The 18015-nt window shown below is 40.9% G+C and overlaps 1 protein-coding gene across 8 annotated transcripts in view; it reads left to right on the top strand.

The window, feature by feature from the left end:
• Window positions 1-18015, top strand: part of ntm (neurotrimin) — a 453513-nt gene that overhangs the window by 423226 nt on the left and 12272 nt on the right. For all 8 annotated transcript variants that reach the window (XR_005078668.1, XM_037120270.1, XM_037120274.1 and 5 more), the window contains one exon: window positions 11569-11694. Coding sequence is in view for 7 of the 8 variants with exons in the window: in XM_037120270.1 (XP_036976165.1) it covers window positions 11569-11694 (126 nt within the window). In the remaining variant the exon portion in view is untranslated. The remainder of the gene's footprint in view (window positions 1-11568; window positions 11695-18015) is intronic.

The following is an 18015-nucleotide window of genomic DNA, read 5'->3' as shown; positions in this document are numbered from 1 at the left end:
TGAGGCAGCCAAGAACCACTTGAACAGTAAAGACCCCAATACAGTATGTGGGGTTAGCATACGTGTTGCCGCTGCTGCTGCTGCTGCCAAATAAAACAGGGAATAATACATATTTCCCTCCTGACTGAAGCCCATCTTCCGCTCCTCCAGTCTTGTAGCAGGTGGTGATGAAAGAAAAGCCCTCCTCCATAAATATATATATATATATATATATATATATATATATATATATATATATATATATATATATATATATATATATATATATATACTTTTTTTTCTTATGGTGGATGGATGGATACGCATTTTTTTTTTGATCCATAGTCTGACACACCTTGACACCGAGTACGACCCCTCCTTGAGAGATAAAGTTTGCGGACCGCTAGTTTACGTAGTTTTAGCATCCTCAAAAAGGATGCTAAAACTACGGAAGCTAGCGGTCTGCCATGGATTAGACCATGGATTAGACCATGGATTAAATTTACATCTTATCCCTTTAATCTACAAATCAAGCGCAAGATGCAAAAAGTGGGTGGCGCTTGTGCTGCAAGTTATGAGGCTTATGCACGCAACTCTCTTTACTTTTGATCAAAATGTAACTTAAGTATTTCAGATAAAAACAGCTGCATACTAAATGTGAAGCGAGGCATTACCAAACAAACTCAAATTAATTCGCCCTGAACTGACATAACAACTAGTCTCGTGCCAGTACTGCAAAGCATGAAAACGGGGAATGACAGAATGGAGTGCATAGAAAAACAAAGCGCATTCCACCCTCCCACACACTGCACTGATTCGGTAGCGCACTGCCAATCAGAAAGGCCATTCAGCTGGCACACAACCAATCAGAGAATCCCATGGCTCAGAAGTCCGACAGCCCTCCTCCTCAGACTTCGCATGCTGAATTGGAGCTGACAACGTCCGCCCAGCTCCGAAAGCTTCCAACGCAGTTGAACACACCAAACATATATGTTCCTGCCCTTGTCCGAGTCTCCCCAAATGATTCAGATGTCCAACAGTTGGGCCGGTGTGTTCCTGCGTTTAAAGTACCACAGAGGGCCATTTTTTTTCAATGACTCAAAGGTCCATGTAAAAGGTAAAAGGTCCACAGGGCAGAAAAAAGTGTCCCCACATTTGCACAGATTATGAAAGTTATGTCTGATATGTTAGCCAACGATTGCCTTCCTATACATGACATGAAGCAACACAAGCATTTCTATGGAGACACATTTACGGGTATGCTCACCTCCCACTTAATACATTTGTCCGTGATCAGTTAGCATGCAGTTGCTCACATTGATTAATGTAGGTTTCATTGCAAATGCCCAAGGCAGTAAGATGAGAAGACAGATCCTACAGATCCAGGAGAAGCAGTTACAATGTCTTCTCTACAATTGCTCAGTTTACCTTGAGAGGCATTTAGATTTGCAACATCAGCTATGTACTTGAGGCTGAACCACAGTGGGTTTGACCAATCAGTACCAGCAACTACTGCCTGCCATGACATGGTTTAGGTGTGATGGCAGCGTGGCATGCAACTTTTTGTCTGAAAACAACAATGGTGGGTTCTAGGGATGTTAATATAGATGCTGCTATCAGTTATATGAGAACTGGAGAGTATGGTTCATTTAAAAACACTGAAGAACGACTAAATGTATTGCTAGACTGAAAAGATGTTTTCTCTGCTCAGATTTTTGTAAGAGTTTAAATTACCAACTGGCTCTGCTGGTGGTCATGCTCTTCTACAATTACTCCGATGAGGTAAATTTAGTTTGTAGCCTGCCAAGTATTATTTAGATTACCTGCCCTTTTCCCAACATTTTCCAAGGACAGCTTCCCAGATGGTTGTGTGTAACAAACCATCTGGCATGTCAGGTTATAGCTTTATGCATCTGAAATTTCCATTTAGAAGAGCACGATGGGGTGATGTAGAACAGATAGTGTTTTTATTTTGTTTCGTTACACTTATATACATACATGCACACATGCAACTTTGGACAGATAGTTTTACTTGATGCCAACTGCTAACTACTGCCAACCAGCAGCCTCTTAATGAACATGTCCAGACCAAGGCCATGAGATTTATAGTGATTGCTAGTGGAATTATACTGCTAGCTTTGTTGCTATAGCGATGGTAACTGCTGCTGAATTTGGCTGCCATTTCATGGAAACTACTGCATGCAATCACCAGTAAAAATGCATTTACTGTATATTTATTTGTTCTGTGATAAAAGTCTGTAGATTTAAGTACAGTCGTCCCACTGTAGGTAATAAGCAATATGATATACTTGTCCACATTAACTCTTACAATTTGCTATGTCATTTGTGTGATTTTACTGTGTGGTTCAGACACATTTGACTTAAAACCACAATTTCACAATGAAAATGTTAGAGCAAACAAGGATTATAAACATGATTCCACTGTAAGCATGTGCATTATAATGCTGTCACAATACAAAAGAGTTCAGGAATGTTTCACAGTGACAGGTTGTGTTGAATAAATCTGTAACTCAACCATTTGTTTTTATTCTACAAACAGAGGTTCAGCCTTGGCCTCTTGCACCACAGCTGAACAGAAGAGATGCTGACACACTTGCTCAACGCTTTTGTCATTCATGAAGGGTAAATGGGGATTAAGCTGACATCCAATAAATTATTCATAGAGATGTTGTCTTACAAACAAGTCTGATGTGACTAAAACAAGTTAAAGCACTGGTGACACTGCATTCATGCTCTTTTAATTGATGATCCTCAAATGTCAAAATAGAGATATGTCCTTATTACTTTGAAATGGAAATGAAAAAAAAAAAAATCTTGGACAGATCTGTCAGGAATAATAATAAAAAAACAAAAAAAAAACAATATTTATTCAGGAGATGGAATAAAAGTGAGGCACTCAGAATAAATCATTACAGTCGTACGCAGCCATCAGATGTCTTCTGATGTACTGAACGTTATTTATGTGTCTTGATGCAACTAGAGACATCTAGTTGGGTTTTTATGAGTAGTGTTTGAATGTGAATATTGTCACAAAAAATACAAGAAAGAGCTATTATATACGGTAAATGTGCCTATAAAGGTAGATGCATTTATTGATTAACAGAAAAGTGAATCTGTTGAAGTCTAAAATAATGAATAAGACTTTTACTGCCAATACACTGAAGTCATTACTTTCTCTCAATTTAAGCCTGTATATCTGGATCCAACACGTTGTTTCTTACTACTGTTCTTCCCCTCCTCATTACACTTGCCATGAGTTGATCCCTGTATAATACATCTCAGTATCCTAACTGTGTCCTCAGGTGGAACCAAAATTGAATTTTGAAGGTGGGACGATTTCTGGAAAGTCAGTGGAAAGCCACAATTAGTGATGATTTCATCTGAGAAGGCATGAATTGACACAAATACATGGCTATGCAAGTTGAAAATGTTTCAGCCTGAATGAAAAATGTGTCTCGTCCTGGAGTTTTCTCAACATGCAGCAACTGAGACAAGAGGGGAAAAGTAAATGCAGATTTAATAGAAAAAAAATGAGTCTCTGCTGAGCTTTAGACCAATTGAGGGCTGAGCTGAACACAAACACACAGGCAGACATGGTTTCAAATAACATCTTAACAGTTTATACATGGACTGCTTGGGGTGAATAAACAAATAATAGTCCAGTGCTCAATAGCATGAATGATGCTAAATCTGGGGTTGGTAAGATTGTAAATACCAGCAACAGCAAGCAGTATTTTGAAAATGTCCAACCAAAAATTCCCACCAAGCTGGTTGTTCAAAATCAGTAAACACATATTGCCTGATTACGACGACTGCCTTGTAGCTCTCACTGTCCAGCTGGGTGATGTGTTAGCAGCTAGTTGGCTACATTCAACAAGCTACATTAACTTTTTTTTTTTTTTACACATACATAAATACATACATACATACATACACACTGTGGTGGAAATTTCTGTCAATAAAAGAGTAAAGTCAGATCTGTCTTTTCGGTAAGTTTAATCCAACCATCTGCAGATGGACTCACCACACAGTCAAATTCATGAGCTGAGTGAATGAGCCCAGAGTAAAGGAGTGTTCACAATTTTATACACAGATATCAACAAGGTCAGGGGAAGAGACAAGCACTCTCGGTGCCAGCAGTGATTAAGCTACACACACACACACGTACATACGACTATCCCAATCAGACAGGCTTCTCATCGACACAAGACGTAAAGTTAAAACTTCATGACGCATGACCTGGGACTCTGTGCAAAGCATAAAATTATCAGACATAAAACATAAGACAAGAAGACGACTTTCTATCTGAGTTTTGGCTGGTTCGTGACACTGTTACAATCATATAGGGCAGAGGTTAGGTGTTCATGCATTTGCATAGTTCAAAATTCATCAACCCATAATGAAAAGGAATTTTTCCATCACAACACATACATACACACATACATACATGAACAACTCTATGTTATAATATATTCACTGATAGCCAGTGAAGGAGGCTGTTGCTGCTGCTGCACCTCTTTTCAACTTATCCTTTTCTTTAACTTTCGGACGCAATGGTTTTCCATATTTATCACTGTAATAATTTATCAACTATAATACATTTGTGTGACCTTAAGCTTGTGAGTTGGCATGCAGAGACTATTTTTTGGTGAGCATTTGAAGTACATAATACATTGTCATTGAGTGCAATCTGGGGGTTTTGGCTGTTCTAATGTGACTTTAGTGGGAGAAATGGTCATAGAAATCCAAAGTCCTGGGCTGTGGTAATCTGGGTGACTGTCAACTTGCATTCATGTTGTTTTTTATCTTGCCAAAGATGCAAATGCCATCTCTCTGGAGTGTTTCATTACAAAAGGACCAGCTTGTCACCTTTCTTCACCTTTATGATGCATTCTCAGTGGAGTTAGTAACATGTTTCCTGAAACAAGTGCTCTGATTTATAGATCAATCTGTTGCTTGTTCTGAAGCAATTTCCTCTGTGGTTCTTTAAAATTGATGTGTACAGTTTATAAAATACTTTTGTTTCCTTGGAGTGAACATTCATTTAGTGAAATGCTTGTTTATTTTTTTTGCTTGGTTAATAACAGACTCCTCTATTCCAGAGATGTATGTCATTTGTTACTGTATATTTCAACCATCCACTGTACAGTATCATTCTACATAGTACCAGCCCTTTAATGTAATGTGAATAATTAAGATGGTAGCCTGACAAATGTGGTTGATTTTGCCATTTCTTTAAACCTAAGACCACACTAACTATTGTCTTTTTACTTTATTCTTGCAAAATAGAGACTGACCTGACTCACCAATAACCATATTCCAAACTACTTACCTTTTATACTTTGCTTCAGTGCTTCAATAAGAATACAATTAATTGTACAAAAATGTACTAATCCAAAAGTCCAAAAGTCTTAAATGTGGTTAAAAATCACTCTTAAAGGCATGCTAATAATTCATGAGGAAAAATGAATGATGGCATGTTGGGAAGATGGAGAGGAGAGGAGAGGAGAGGTTTGGTTTGGTTTAAAAAGTCCCTTTATTGAGCGTCTTCAAGCAGGAAACACAAATTACTTGTTCATTTACTTCAGGATAACAACAACAACTACAAAATCAACACCAACAACACAAGGCGAGTTTCAGATTTGTATATCCAAATCCCTGTCTTCCCGCACAGAGCACAAAACCTCCCCAACAGCCCATATACATTTAAAAACCAGCAAGGTGTCCATCATTTTATAGTAGGCATATTCCACCCAGCAGCCGGGCCTTCAGCAGTCCTCTCAGAACTGAAACTGGCTCTAAGCTGCCTACTGTTTGAACTTGGTTTCTGTGGGTCAGCCAGATGGCCAACTTTGCAGAACTAGAAATAAAGTTCAACAGTGTTTACACTGAACAAACAAGTGTGCCAAAGTCTCAGCCGGTGAACAAAAAATACATCCCTCCCCCAGCTCAGGATCAAGGTGCACTCTGTGTCTGTTTGTAGCTATTGCCCCATGCACAATCCTCCACTAGAGGTCTGCTGTCCGGGGGCAGCTTGTACAGGGACTGCCAGCTGCCAGAAATGTCTGAGCCAAAGAACTCGACTCCTCCGTCCTTGCCAGAGACTGTACATTCAGGGTTTTGACGCTGATGTGATACAGTTTTTTTTTTTTTTTTTCACAGCCTGAAACTTGTCCAGGTGAGGAGTTACGAATGACAGCAGCTGACCCTCTCCCTCCTGCCACTCCCCCACCACTGGGGTGATGAACAGAGAGGGGAAGCTGTATTCACAATACTCACCCCACTGATCACACAGCATGCAATCTTCAACAGTCTCTCGAAGGTGTTGAGTCAGGGCAGCACAGAATTTCTCCACCACTTTATTGATCAGCCTGATAGAGGTGATGTTGCTCTTGTATCTCAAATTGTCCAGAGATGTCACTGTCATTGCCATTAGATGGCCCAGTTTGGTGCAGCCAGCTCCTCTAAGATTGGCTTGCAGGCTGGCAGACTGCAGAGTTCGGGTACTGAACTATTGAAGAACAAAGGTCCCTCAAACAGCCACCGCCCCAGAGTCTTGGCAGTGTCATCCTTGATCCTGAAAATCTGCCAAGCCTGCAGAAGCGAGGTGTAAAAAGGCATCAGCATCAGCATCAGGTCCATGTTCTCGGGTTGTATGAGGAGCAGGTGTTTATCATATTCCAGCCGTCTGGCTTTTCTCAGCAGCCAACGGGCCGTGTCGCACCAGCTCGGGTCACAGTTTCAAAGAAATTTGTGTGCTGTTCTGAGTCTGAAAGCGGCAATCTTAGATTGGATGCTGATCAGTCCCTGTCCCCCTTCAGCCACAGGTAGATAAAGGGTAGCTGCATGGATCCAGTGTTTTCCAGACCAGAAAACGTCCAAGATGGCTTGTTGAATGTCCTCTATCAGGCCTCTCAGTGGTGTCAGTGCCATTAGTTTATGCCAGTGGGTCGAGGCAACCAAATTATTGGCAACCAGAACTTTCCCCTATATAACAACTGGGGTAGCAACCATTTCCATTTTGACAACCGAGCACCCAATTTGTCCTTCACTCCTTCCAAATTCTTTTTCTGGAAGCCTTCTGTGCCCCAAAAGACTCCCAACACCTTCAATCCCTCTTTCCCCCATTTGAGTCCTTCAGGCAGACCTGGCATTACCTCTTTATTACAGTGTCCAACCCACAAAGCTTTGCTTTTTGCCCAGTTCACCCATGCAGAAGACTCATTTTCGTATAGGGACAGGGTATCCTTCAAACTTTGAACATCTCCCTGGTTGGAGATAAAAAATGTTGACATCATCTGCATAGGCAGAAAGGGTCAGAAAACCTTGATCAGGCTTGAAGGAACCGGTCAGTGAGAGACCGCTGAGGCGATCTCTCAGCCTGCACAGCAAGGGTTCAGTAGCTAAGCTATACAGCCGATTGGCCATCTCAATCAGTAATCTAGTATGTCTGATCAGGATTTACAATTATTTCCAGCATATCCTTAAGTCTGTTTGACAAGGATCTGGAAAGTGCCTTGTAGTCTCTGCAAAGGAGGGACACAGGCCTCCAGTTTTTCCGTAAGGCTAGGTCTCCTTTTTTGGTAGCAAGGAATGCTGACAGGAAATAGGAAGAGATCACATTGTAAAACACTCCAACAGAACACTGTGAAGGTCAGGTCCAAGTATATTGCAAAAGTGTTTAAAGTCAGTGGAAATACCATCAATCCCTGGTGCCCATCTTGATGCCAACTGATTGACAGCAATTGTCAGTTCCTCTAAAGTCAGCTCGAAAACCAGAGCATCTTTCTCTCCCTCGCTAAGCTGTGAAAGCCCCTCCAGGAGCTCTTTACGGCCTTCCATGCTGCATTGTTCTTCTGCAAATAGTTTCGTGTCGAAGTCCATTGCATGGCTCCTCATTTCATTTGGACAGGCGGTCACTCTGTCTACTGGCAGCTCAAGGCAGGTCATATGTTTCCTCTGTGCCACCGTCCACTCCAGTTTGAAAAAGAAAGAGGTTGGGGCGTCAGCTGAAGGAAACGAGACCTTACCAGAGCCCCCTACACCCTCCCTTGCAGAAATGAGCTCAAAGCCAACCTCTTCTCTTTCAGCAGTTGGCCTTTAGTTGGATCTGATTCTCCCTGTATCTCCTCTTCCATGCTCTTTATGCTCGCTTCGAGTTCCTTGCCCACCTCCCACTACAGCTTCAGAGAACTGAAGTTAGCTTTTTGAAGCTTCAACTTTTGCCACTGAGATTGAAAGTGCTGGGAAAAAGCAGTGTCCTGCAGGAGATTGGTGTTAAAGCACCAGCAGGACTGAACCCTTTCACCTGGCGAGATGTTCAAAATTGAATTAACAAAATGGTGGTCAGTGAAACCAACTGGATTTATGTTACAGTGGATTAATCTGGAGCTTAGGTCTGGGGAAATGTAGATCCTGCCCAGTCGTGCAGCACCCTCACCCATGTGTATTGCCTGGACTGTGAATGTTTTACCCTCCAACAGATCCAGATGTGTGATGATGTTATTGAGGCTTTGAGCTGACTGAGGATGAGGTTCCTCACTTGTCATGTCTAAAGTGAAGTCCAATGTGCAGGTTAAGTCTCCACCGATGATGAGCTGATCCTGATGGTAGTTTCTCAGCTCATTTTTCATCAGGCTGAAGAAACTTACCCTCTCTGCTTCATGATTTGGAGCATAGCAGAACACGCTATTGTGTATTTTTGCCTGTACAATGAGCAGACGGCCATTCACCACTTCAGTGAAGGATAGGACTGTTGCACTAGCTGTTGTTCTAAACAAGACAGCTGCTCCTGCACTGAAGTTAGTGCCATGACTGAGGACACATGGACCCTACCACCATAATCTCCAGTCTGTTTCATCTGCTGGATTTGAGTGTGTTTCCTGCAGGAACAGCACATCTGTATTTTTTAAAGTGGAACCTTCAGCTATCAGAGCCCTCTTGTGTCTGTCTCTCCCCCCACTGATGTTCAGAGACCCTATTTTAAGCCTCCTGATCAAGAAGTTTGAAAGAGGAAACACACAGGAGAAAGCTATCAGAGAACAGTAAATAGAAAAACCCAGCATGTTATTCATGATCGCGTTTGATTTTCTGGTCCTTCTTCTGACAGTTTTGCCTTTTGTTGCTTTCCTCAACGCCGTTAAATGTTTTTTGAGGTGAAAGCGCTTCTTCTCATCCAAAAGGTCAAAACCAACCAATCTTTTTAGGACATCAACAGATCTGATGAATTTGTCAGTGTCACTGAAATAATCACTGACTTTTACAGATGTTTTATAGGTTTCATCCAGAAACTGATTCATTTCCTCTAGGGAGTAAAGATCTGTGGACCTGGTGGATGTTTCACTTTCAGAAGTGGTGTCTGACTCAGAGTCATACACCATGTCATCTGCTTCCCCTGACACCTGGCTGTGAACACACCCAGATCTCACTGTTTTGTGTGCCTGCAACACTTGTGGATGCTTCTTCCTCAATCTGTTCTACCTGAACTTCAGCAGCAGCACACTGAGAGCTGCTCAGGTTTTCTGCAGCCACATCAGCTTGCTGCTTCTCTCAGCGCCGGCCGCAACATCACACAACATCATCTGCACTAGCTTTGGGTCTGCTGGGCCAGCTGGGCGCAGCACCACCACCGCCGCCGCCTGCTGTTTATGCGGACAGGCGTAGAGTTTATGATCCACATCTCCACATCTCCACATTCAAAACACTTCATCTGAGCTACCGTACACCATGAAAGAGCCGTCACCATGTTTCACTCTGAAGGACACCTCCAGTGGACATGTTTCAGTTTGGGGTCCTTACACCCCAAACTCACAGTTTTAAAGCCGCTGGCAAACTTCCTGAATCTCCGCAGCTCATTCTCCAACAGCTTGTTGGAAGGGAGCGGACAGCGGGGACACCTGCACAAACAAATCCCACTTTGCACCAGCTGATGGACAATAGGCTTGTCTTTAATGAACATAACCACTGCTTTGTTCATCCGCGATGCAAATCAGAGCTTGTCATGTCCCACCTGCTCACCAGCAGCCAACAGAACCTCCTCCACACTGACGCTACTATCTGGAGGGACTATCCTCACTTTCTGCAGAGAGACAGAGGAGGCGTCTCGGCGGACACCATTCCTCACAAAAACCACCTGACAAACCACCGATTAGTCTGTCAACCACACTCAGTAAAAGTATCAAAAAGCTTACCTGATCATGCACATACAGGTGAAATCTGATAAGCAGGGACAGCAAACAATTCAAAGCTCCACGTCAGAGATATGATGCTGTGACAAAATAATAATCCCAGTCTGGGATCAATAAAGTAATTCTATCTATCCTCTATCTATTCTATCTATCTATTGAAGGCCTCAATAGTGTTGCCGCTCCCAACTGGCTTTGTCCCATTCAAAGCTCCAACAGTATTTCCCTCACTGTACTTTACTTGAATGTATAAATTTAGCTTGATATCACTGGGGTCAGTATTTGAAGTTTTGCTCGCTCAGTTGGAGCTGCACAGCATTTGGTACAACTGTTTCAGCTGTGTCAACGGGAAAAGCCTTTATCAAGCCTTTACCTTAGTTTATGAAACTTGGAGGCTGTGGACACGGGTTATAAACACAACTCTAACAGCTAGTCTCTAACCGTGTCTGTCTGCTGTTTGGTGCTGAGCTGGTGCACAGTGGGTTGTAAGAGTTTTTCATTGAAAACAGCTGCCTGCTGGTGACATGAAATCAGTGAGAGTGAAGTTGTGGTGGAACAGTTAAAGAATGAGCGGACATTCCCTATAAAGCTCTTTGAACTTGAGGGGAGCTGCTGATTGCTGATAATTCACTGTAGGGTCAAGTCAAGGCAAATTGTATTTACATAGCCAAAATTCAAAAATCACCTTGCCAACACTCTTTGTCTTTAGACCTTCCATTTGAGTAAGGAAAGCTCCTACTCCTGCATCCCTTGAGCTGGCACAGACAACAGCAAATGTATCCACTATATGATGTTCCTCTTCTTGTCAATGTTTAAGCAAATAAATCACTGCTTTGTTTTACAGAATGCGGATGTTAATTATCCTCCTTGTCCTGCAAAAGTATGCAGGAAATGTTACCTTTTTTTCTCTCAGTTCACTTATACGGTTTGTATCTAATGCATCACAAGGAACCCCTGTTTTATTGTTGTTATAGAGAGAAGAGCATTAAACGTGGAAAACAACAGTGAGTTCTTATAAAACTTGGTTTGAAGTGTGCCTCTCAAAATCCTATTTTTGGCCCAAAAACCTCACTCTGCCCCAGTATCCCTAAAAGAATCAAGATCAGGGTGTCTAGGGATGAGCATGTAAAACAGAGTGATATAACTAAGTGGTAAGGGCAAGGGCTGTAATGGGATTGGGCCTCAAATCCACATTATGGACACCATCACTGGCTACCCATATGATAATTTTGTCACTATATGGGCCATTGATCTATCATGGTCAAGAATAGATTAAAAGCAAATAGTTAAATACACAACAAGGACTGAGCCTGGTGTGTATAACTGAAGGGCCCTTTACCCCTTCTAACACATTAAATTAACCATGTTTCATTTGTTTTCACAGTACCACCAAAAATCATCAACCTGTCAAGAGATATAGTAGTTAATGAAGGCTCCAACATCACCCTGTTGTGTCAAGCCAGTGGTAAACCAGAGCCTTCCATCAGCTGGAAACTCATCTCCCCTTCAGGTAAGAGATTTCCTCTGCTTCTTGATTGACCTCACCATCCTCCTCATTGCCTTCCTCTCTTCCCTTCACCCCTCTGTGTTTATTGCCCCATCTTTGACTTTGTTTGACCCCTGGTGGATTTCTCGCTTCACTTATTAGCCATCATTACCTGTTTCCAGATCATCATTACAACGTAATTGTTAGCGGGAAAATAAACTGACCCTGTTGTTATTGGACTAATTAATTAGGATAATAGGATGGATGTAAATGTTGTGGAGAGTCTTTGAATGACAGGATTAATGCAGGGAACATTAGCACAGTGTGGAGCATTATGCATATACCAGAACGCCACAGCTAGTATGTCCAAAATGGGGTGAGTTGCATTTGGCATTTATTTAATTATTCTTTTTGGAACTCTGAAGTAAATCAAGTGCGAGCTGATCTCCAGTGTCCTCACTTCACTTAATCAGGCAAGATGCTTGCATTTGTTATAAATTACACTTTAAAGCCAAAGCCAGAGCTTTGGTCTTATCGGCACTGTCCTTTGTGTTTAATTGGGCAATTGAAATGTTGACACAAGTGTGACTGACCTGTCTGTAAAGAGATAAGCGGAGAAGCAGGCATTGATTTTGCAAAATGTTATTGAACATGCTTGTGCATACATAATTTTGCAGGCTGTGTAGGAGAGACTGAATGCTTTCTCCAGTGTTGTTGGACTGCTCTGTTGTCTTTACTTTGTTTTAAGAGGAGAAGGTTGTTGCAAAGAGGCAAAAGTCTGGGAACACAGACTGTGACACTGTCGAGGTAGTTACTGTCGACACTGGAGTATCTTTTTTATCAACTCTCGTGGTCTGTCATCTGTGCAGCATTATTCAGTTACTAATCCTGCAGGTAACTAACCCTGCAGTCTCTGTATGTAGTGCTTGGTCCACCAGATTAGTGTTGATATTTATGGTATTTATGGTGTACATTGTAAACTATTAGTGCTCAACAAGCGACAGACAGTTTCTAGTCTCATTCTGTCTCAGAATGTTCTTCAGCTTTGTCTTACTGAGCAAAACAGTCTAAAAAAATATATAATAATTTCAGTATCTTTGTGGGTTGTTCAAAAGACATTTACTGAGAAGCCAGAATGAGAGTTTTTGGGATGTCTTTTTACCGCTCACTGTTGACATCCAAGTGACATCCCTACAGGGCTCAAATGAACATTTGTACAATGTCATTTGAGACCTTTTGTTTCAACTCAAGGTTCTATTTTTTTTTTTCTTCTTCTTCTTTTAAGAAATACTGATATTTGAGACTGGGATGGTGGCCGACTCGTCCTACAATCCCAAAGCATCAGTATTTGAACAAATAAAAATCAACCTTTCATACAAATAAGACCTGTAAGTAAGAAATGACAATTTATGAGAAATGTTGATACCTTTTTTTCAAATTTAATTATCACAAACTGTTTCTGGCACTGTACAGTGTGTAGTCTACTGCACTATTGCATCTTGTCCTCTTCAGTGAGTAAAAGACAACAGAGGTATGGAAAAAATCTGTAAACTTTTCTGTCAATCACGGTGGTTGTACTAATGTCAATCACCATGAGAGGGTAACAAACATAGGGCAGTGGCTTGCAAATACTTTAAGTCAGGGGTCACCAACCTTTTTCCTAGCTCAAGGAGAGACAGTAACATGCTGGCCACACTGGTTCAGTGAGCAGCATGTGTGTGTGGTATAATGTCTTGCTTTTCATTTCAAATTCCATATTTAGTCTAGTTTAGTCAACGGATTAGAGTGATGCAGCCGGCAGTATGATTTGCAAGGCTACAGTGGCATGTCAGCTAAAGATTTGGGGGTTTTGCCTATTTTTATCACAATAAGCATGCACTTCTATGCAAAAAAAAAAAAAAAAAAACAGGCCAAAAAATTACCCATATCAACATCATACCAGTATTTCACTACAGTTTGAATGTCTGTATCTGTAGAATGCCTCCTCCTGCTTTCAAGAAGGCATTGAAGAGAAATCCCATCATCATATTTATTGATAATTATCAAAGCCAAACTCCATGTAAACAGACAGGACTGGCAGGAATTGCACTGCAGCAGCAACGTTTCCTGTCTGGACATGCAGCCGCCAGTAATATAGAGGACGACTCGTTTTAACCCCCCTAGTTGTTCACCTAATTGCATGCAAGCCTCGCATGACTTGCCTTTTTGTTTTTCCCTTCTTTCTGTTGTCTATTGCTCATTTCTTTCTGGCCCGAAACAGGCTTCCTCACACATAACCAGCTATTTGCGTGCTATGTCATCTCAGCAAGGGAGAGACTTCTAACCAAAGCCTCTCCCACTAGACAGTAGATCCTCTAAGCTGGGCCTCCAGCATAATAAGGTACTGAGGACACCTGCTCATTGTCCTGTCACTTAGTGAAAGGATTGCAATATTTCATGGGTTACCAACAAAAATGCCCAGGGGAGATGAATGGGTGCAATATATTTCTTCAGTACTTTTGATGATTTTAAATCCCCAAGAAAGTGCATTGTTTTGAAGAGCAAGCTTCAAGCTTCAGCAGCAATAAACTGTATTTTTCTTTTTCATGTTATTCTGGCAGGTTGTACTAGGGTACAACTGGATATTTTTAACCAGAGACCATGCTGTTTCCACATTTTATGTGTGACATAGCATTTGTGGTTATTTAACGAGCCCTCGTCACATCTCAAGCTGGGTTATTTTTGTATTTTAAACTGAAATATGATCTTTTCCTAACCCTTGCCAAATGTGTTTTGTGCCCAAGTCAAACCAAAATATAAGCACTCTGTTGTCACAAGCTAAACATGTCTAAAAAACTTGAAGTTACAACATCAAGTAATGTATATTTTCAACTGATTATGGTTGCCATAATCAGTACATTAAAATAGCATGCAATATTCTAACATCCTATATAATCTGTATGTCTCCTTGACTGTTAAAGCCCACATTAAACTTTGCTCATATTTTAGCTGATGTTATATTTCATGTATGTTGCTGTTGTGAATCCCATTTGTTCAGTTCTTGGCCTTTTTTGGCAGTTTTGGAACACAAGTCACTTTCAACCACATGCCACAAAAGCCTTAAAGGCCTATTTCTTTATACAGACAGTTCAGATCAGAAACTCAGATATCTGCAGTGCATCTGTTCACTGTGTGATGGATGTGGAACTGTGTGCATGTCCCTATGTTTGTGAAGCATGTGGCTACACTTCTGCAAAGTCTGAGTTTTTGTGCACCAAACTGATTGAGAGGCTATATGTAAAACAAGCCATTTTCCAGTGTGGCAGCCTCATTCAAAGTCATTCTTTATTCTGTGCTCATCTCAGCAGTCCTCATGATCAAACCGTAAGCAATGGCTTGTGGCTTATGTTTATTTAGCTGTTTAAAATCCATATTTGCGAAAGTATATTGAAATTCATAGTCAGATCTTTTTTTGCAGTCACCGACAGCACAATTCAGGGATGTCTATTGGCTTTTAGTTTCGAGTGGGATGAAAATGTAAATAGACCAGCGTTTGCGTGTGAAGCTGTCATTTTGATTTTCCTCATGCTAGATAAAAGACAACTGTGATTCAGTCATCTTCGGTTGTTTTTCTTTGTTGTTGTATTTCTCAAATTGTTCACTTTCAGTGTGCTGAATTCTAGCTATTTTTTAGTTTCCTTTTTCTGATCGGTTTCATTTCCAGTTCTTGACTGAGGGCCTGATAAGCAGACTGTGTAAAAAATATACAGCCTCACATGACATAGTTGTCACCATTATTCAGAAAGGGCAGTGGAGCGGAGCAGAAATGTCCCAGTACTTGCTGTAGTCCAAACTTCTGTTCCAGTATCTCTCAGCTGCAGAGCAACTCACCTCAAGCCAGAGGCCATTCAGTGTGAGCCCAGCTATTGCAAGCACTCTGGGGTGTTAAAAAGACTGAATTAAATAAATAACGATTCTGTGCGTGTGCATGTGTGTGTGCATAAAGATTGATGAATTCAGGCTGAGGCTGGGGCTCTCACACAGCCATGACCCTGCTCCCCCTCACCTTTGATAGATAGATGGCTTTAGGGGCTTGTGGCGGATCAAAAGTGATCCTCGGTATCTCCCACAAGACTGCACAACCTGACTGCAAAGTTTGTCAGCCCAGGCGGCCAGCCGACGCCCCGGTGCATTAAGGCAGCCGGAATGAACATACACATGATTGAATTTGGCCTTGGAGCAATAGAAGTTTTCCAGATTTGCACAGGCCTAGTTGGTTAGAACGATTCATTTGAAGTTGGGCTGATGGAGCTGGAAGTTGTAGTAGGATGATCCCTGTTTGACCCTTTTGAAGGGTAACTGAAATACTTATCAATATCAATACCGTTTTACATGTCTTTTCAGTCTTGTGATAAAGAATGTATTTACATTTCTACAGTCCTGTGATAATGTTCCACTCACATCAGCGTTTCATAACACTGAGTATTGGTTTCCATTTTCTTGGTTTGTCCCAGCTTCATTTAGTCCATGAACGGGTCTCTTTCCTTCCAAGAACGGGTAAGCTACCCACTTAGCTGAATGTTACTGAGAGAGACATGAAGTAACTGAAATGGGTTTTTTCTAGGGATGTCCCGATCAGGTTTTTTTTTTTTTTCACCCCAATCCCGATCCGAGTCCTTTAATATTTAGTATCTGCCGATGTTACACTGTGACAGCAGGCCCTCATGTATAGCCACCTGAAGTGTGAGACACAGCCCACGCTTGGTACCTCCATATTATCCACTGTTTTTTTTTCATATTCCTTGTGTGTCATGTAAAATGACGTGGACATTGCTTGTCTATTTTACATGCTGTATGAGACCCACAAAACTAATGCGCGTACCCCACGTTGTAACTTGAAAGTGGAGTAAATGTAATGTAATGCCAAGATGGTAGTGCACACCGGGGATTCAAAAACTCCAGATGACGAAGAAAACCCTGATCCTCTACCACAGAGATGAGCTGGTTATCCAGAGCGATTCATTTAATTACCTTCTCTGTAATGTTTTTGGCCGTGTTGCTGTCTCAAAGATATTTGTCAGTCCTTTTGAAAGTATCCGCGAGTGTTTGTTGCTTCGGTGTCTTTCCCCGTATTGCTTGAGTGAACGCGTTGTATTCTTTGAGTGTTTTTGTTTTATTTTTCGTATCAAACGTGCAGTATTAAATGCAGCTCTTTTGTTACCCCCCCCCCCCCCCTCGCAAAACGGTCGTATTGCAGATGTTACATGTTGCCGTTGGACTACTTTTGCTTTATGATATAAAAAATAAAGCATTCATCATAGGTTGTTTTCTTTTTTTTTTGTTTATTTTTTTCTTACCATTTGTCTCCCTTTCTCATAAACGGTACTTGTCAACATTTTTTTTTTTATCATTTATGTTTTTTTGTTTTGTTTTTTGTTTTCAGACAAAATTAATACTGGTTTCTGGTTCCAACTGGGTCATTCCTAAATATTTGGTTTATCCCATGCTCTCTCCCTCAACAGGTCAAAATATATCCTTAATATTTTCATTCATTACACATCCTCATAACCGTAACGCTAAATAACTGAATGGGTCTTTTGTCAGCTCCCAAAACAGCATATATCAGGTTGGTAGGTTGGTTATTGTATCAGAGTATTCAGTCCTATTTTTTTTTTTTTTTTGAAAGCTCCATATCTTAGTATACTGATCATAGTATACTGTGAGCTGTATTATAGAAGTCTTATTAATATTAGTAATAAAGATTGGTCATTTATGTATTATCTGTTAAATTATATGTACATTGAAAAAAGTACATCATTAAACTTTGAGATAGGAGTTTTAGAAATGTGAGTTTATATTCTGTTCAGATATAAATAAAATCTTTGAAACCCTTTGATGATTTGTAGTTTTAGTTGAGACCAATCTTGCTCTATTCTACTGAATCAACTAACGTGATTAGGTTGTAAACAGCTTTGTATTTCAGTGAAAGAAAATCGTTAAACTCGCATTAGTGGTACTTTTTTTTCTTTTTTATTTAGTGAGCAGGGTCAGAAACAGAAGTGTGATTCATCCTTTCACACTCACTTACCGTACATTCTCCATAGATTTGACTCATATTCTTTACTTACACAGCTGCTTCCCCTATAGTATATCTGATATGGACTTGTGGCCTGAGAGATTAGTTGCAGCCACGGTTTTCATTTTTCTTTGTATGCTCAAAAATATGAACCTATTGACAGGTCAAACCTCAACTACACTGTCACAACAGATTTTCTACGCTGGAAAACCTCCTCAATAGAGGCAAAGCTGTCTTAGTGCATGGCGATAATATGTAGAACCCTGTGCTACTGTATTTCTATGATTCAT

This window comes from Acanthopagrus latus, chromosome 13, assembly GCF_904848185.1.
Source record: "Acanthopagrus latus isolate v.2019 chromosome 13, fAcaLat1.1, whole genome shotgun sequence".
NCBI lineage: Eukaryota > Metazoa > Chordata > Actinopteri > Spariformes > Sparidae > Acanthopagrus > Acanthopagrus latus.
Note: the sequence above shows the minus strand (reverse complement) of the source record. Positions and strands in the feature narration are given on the sequence as shown.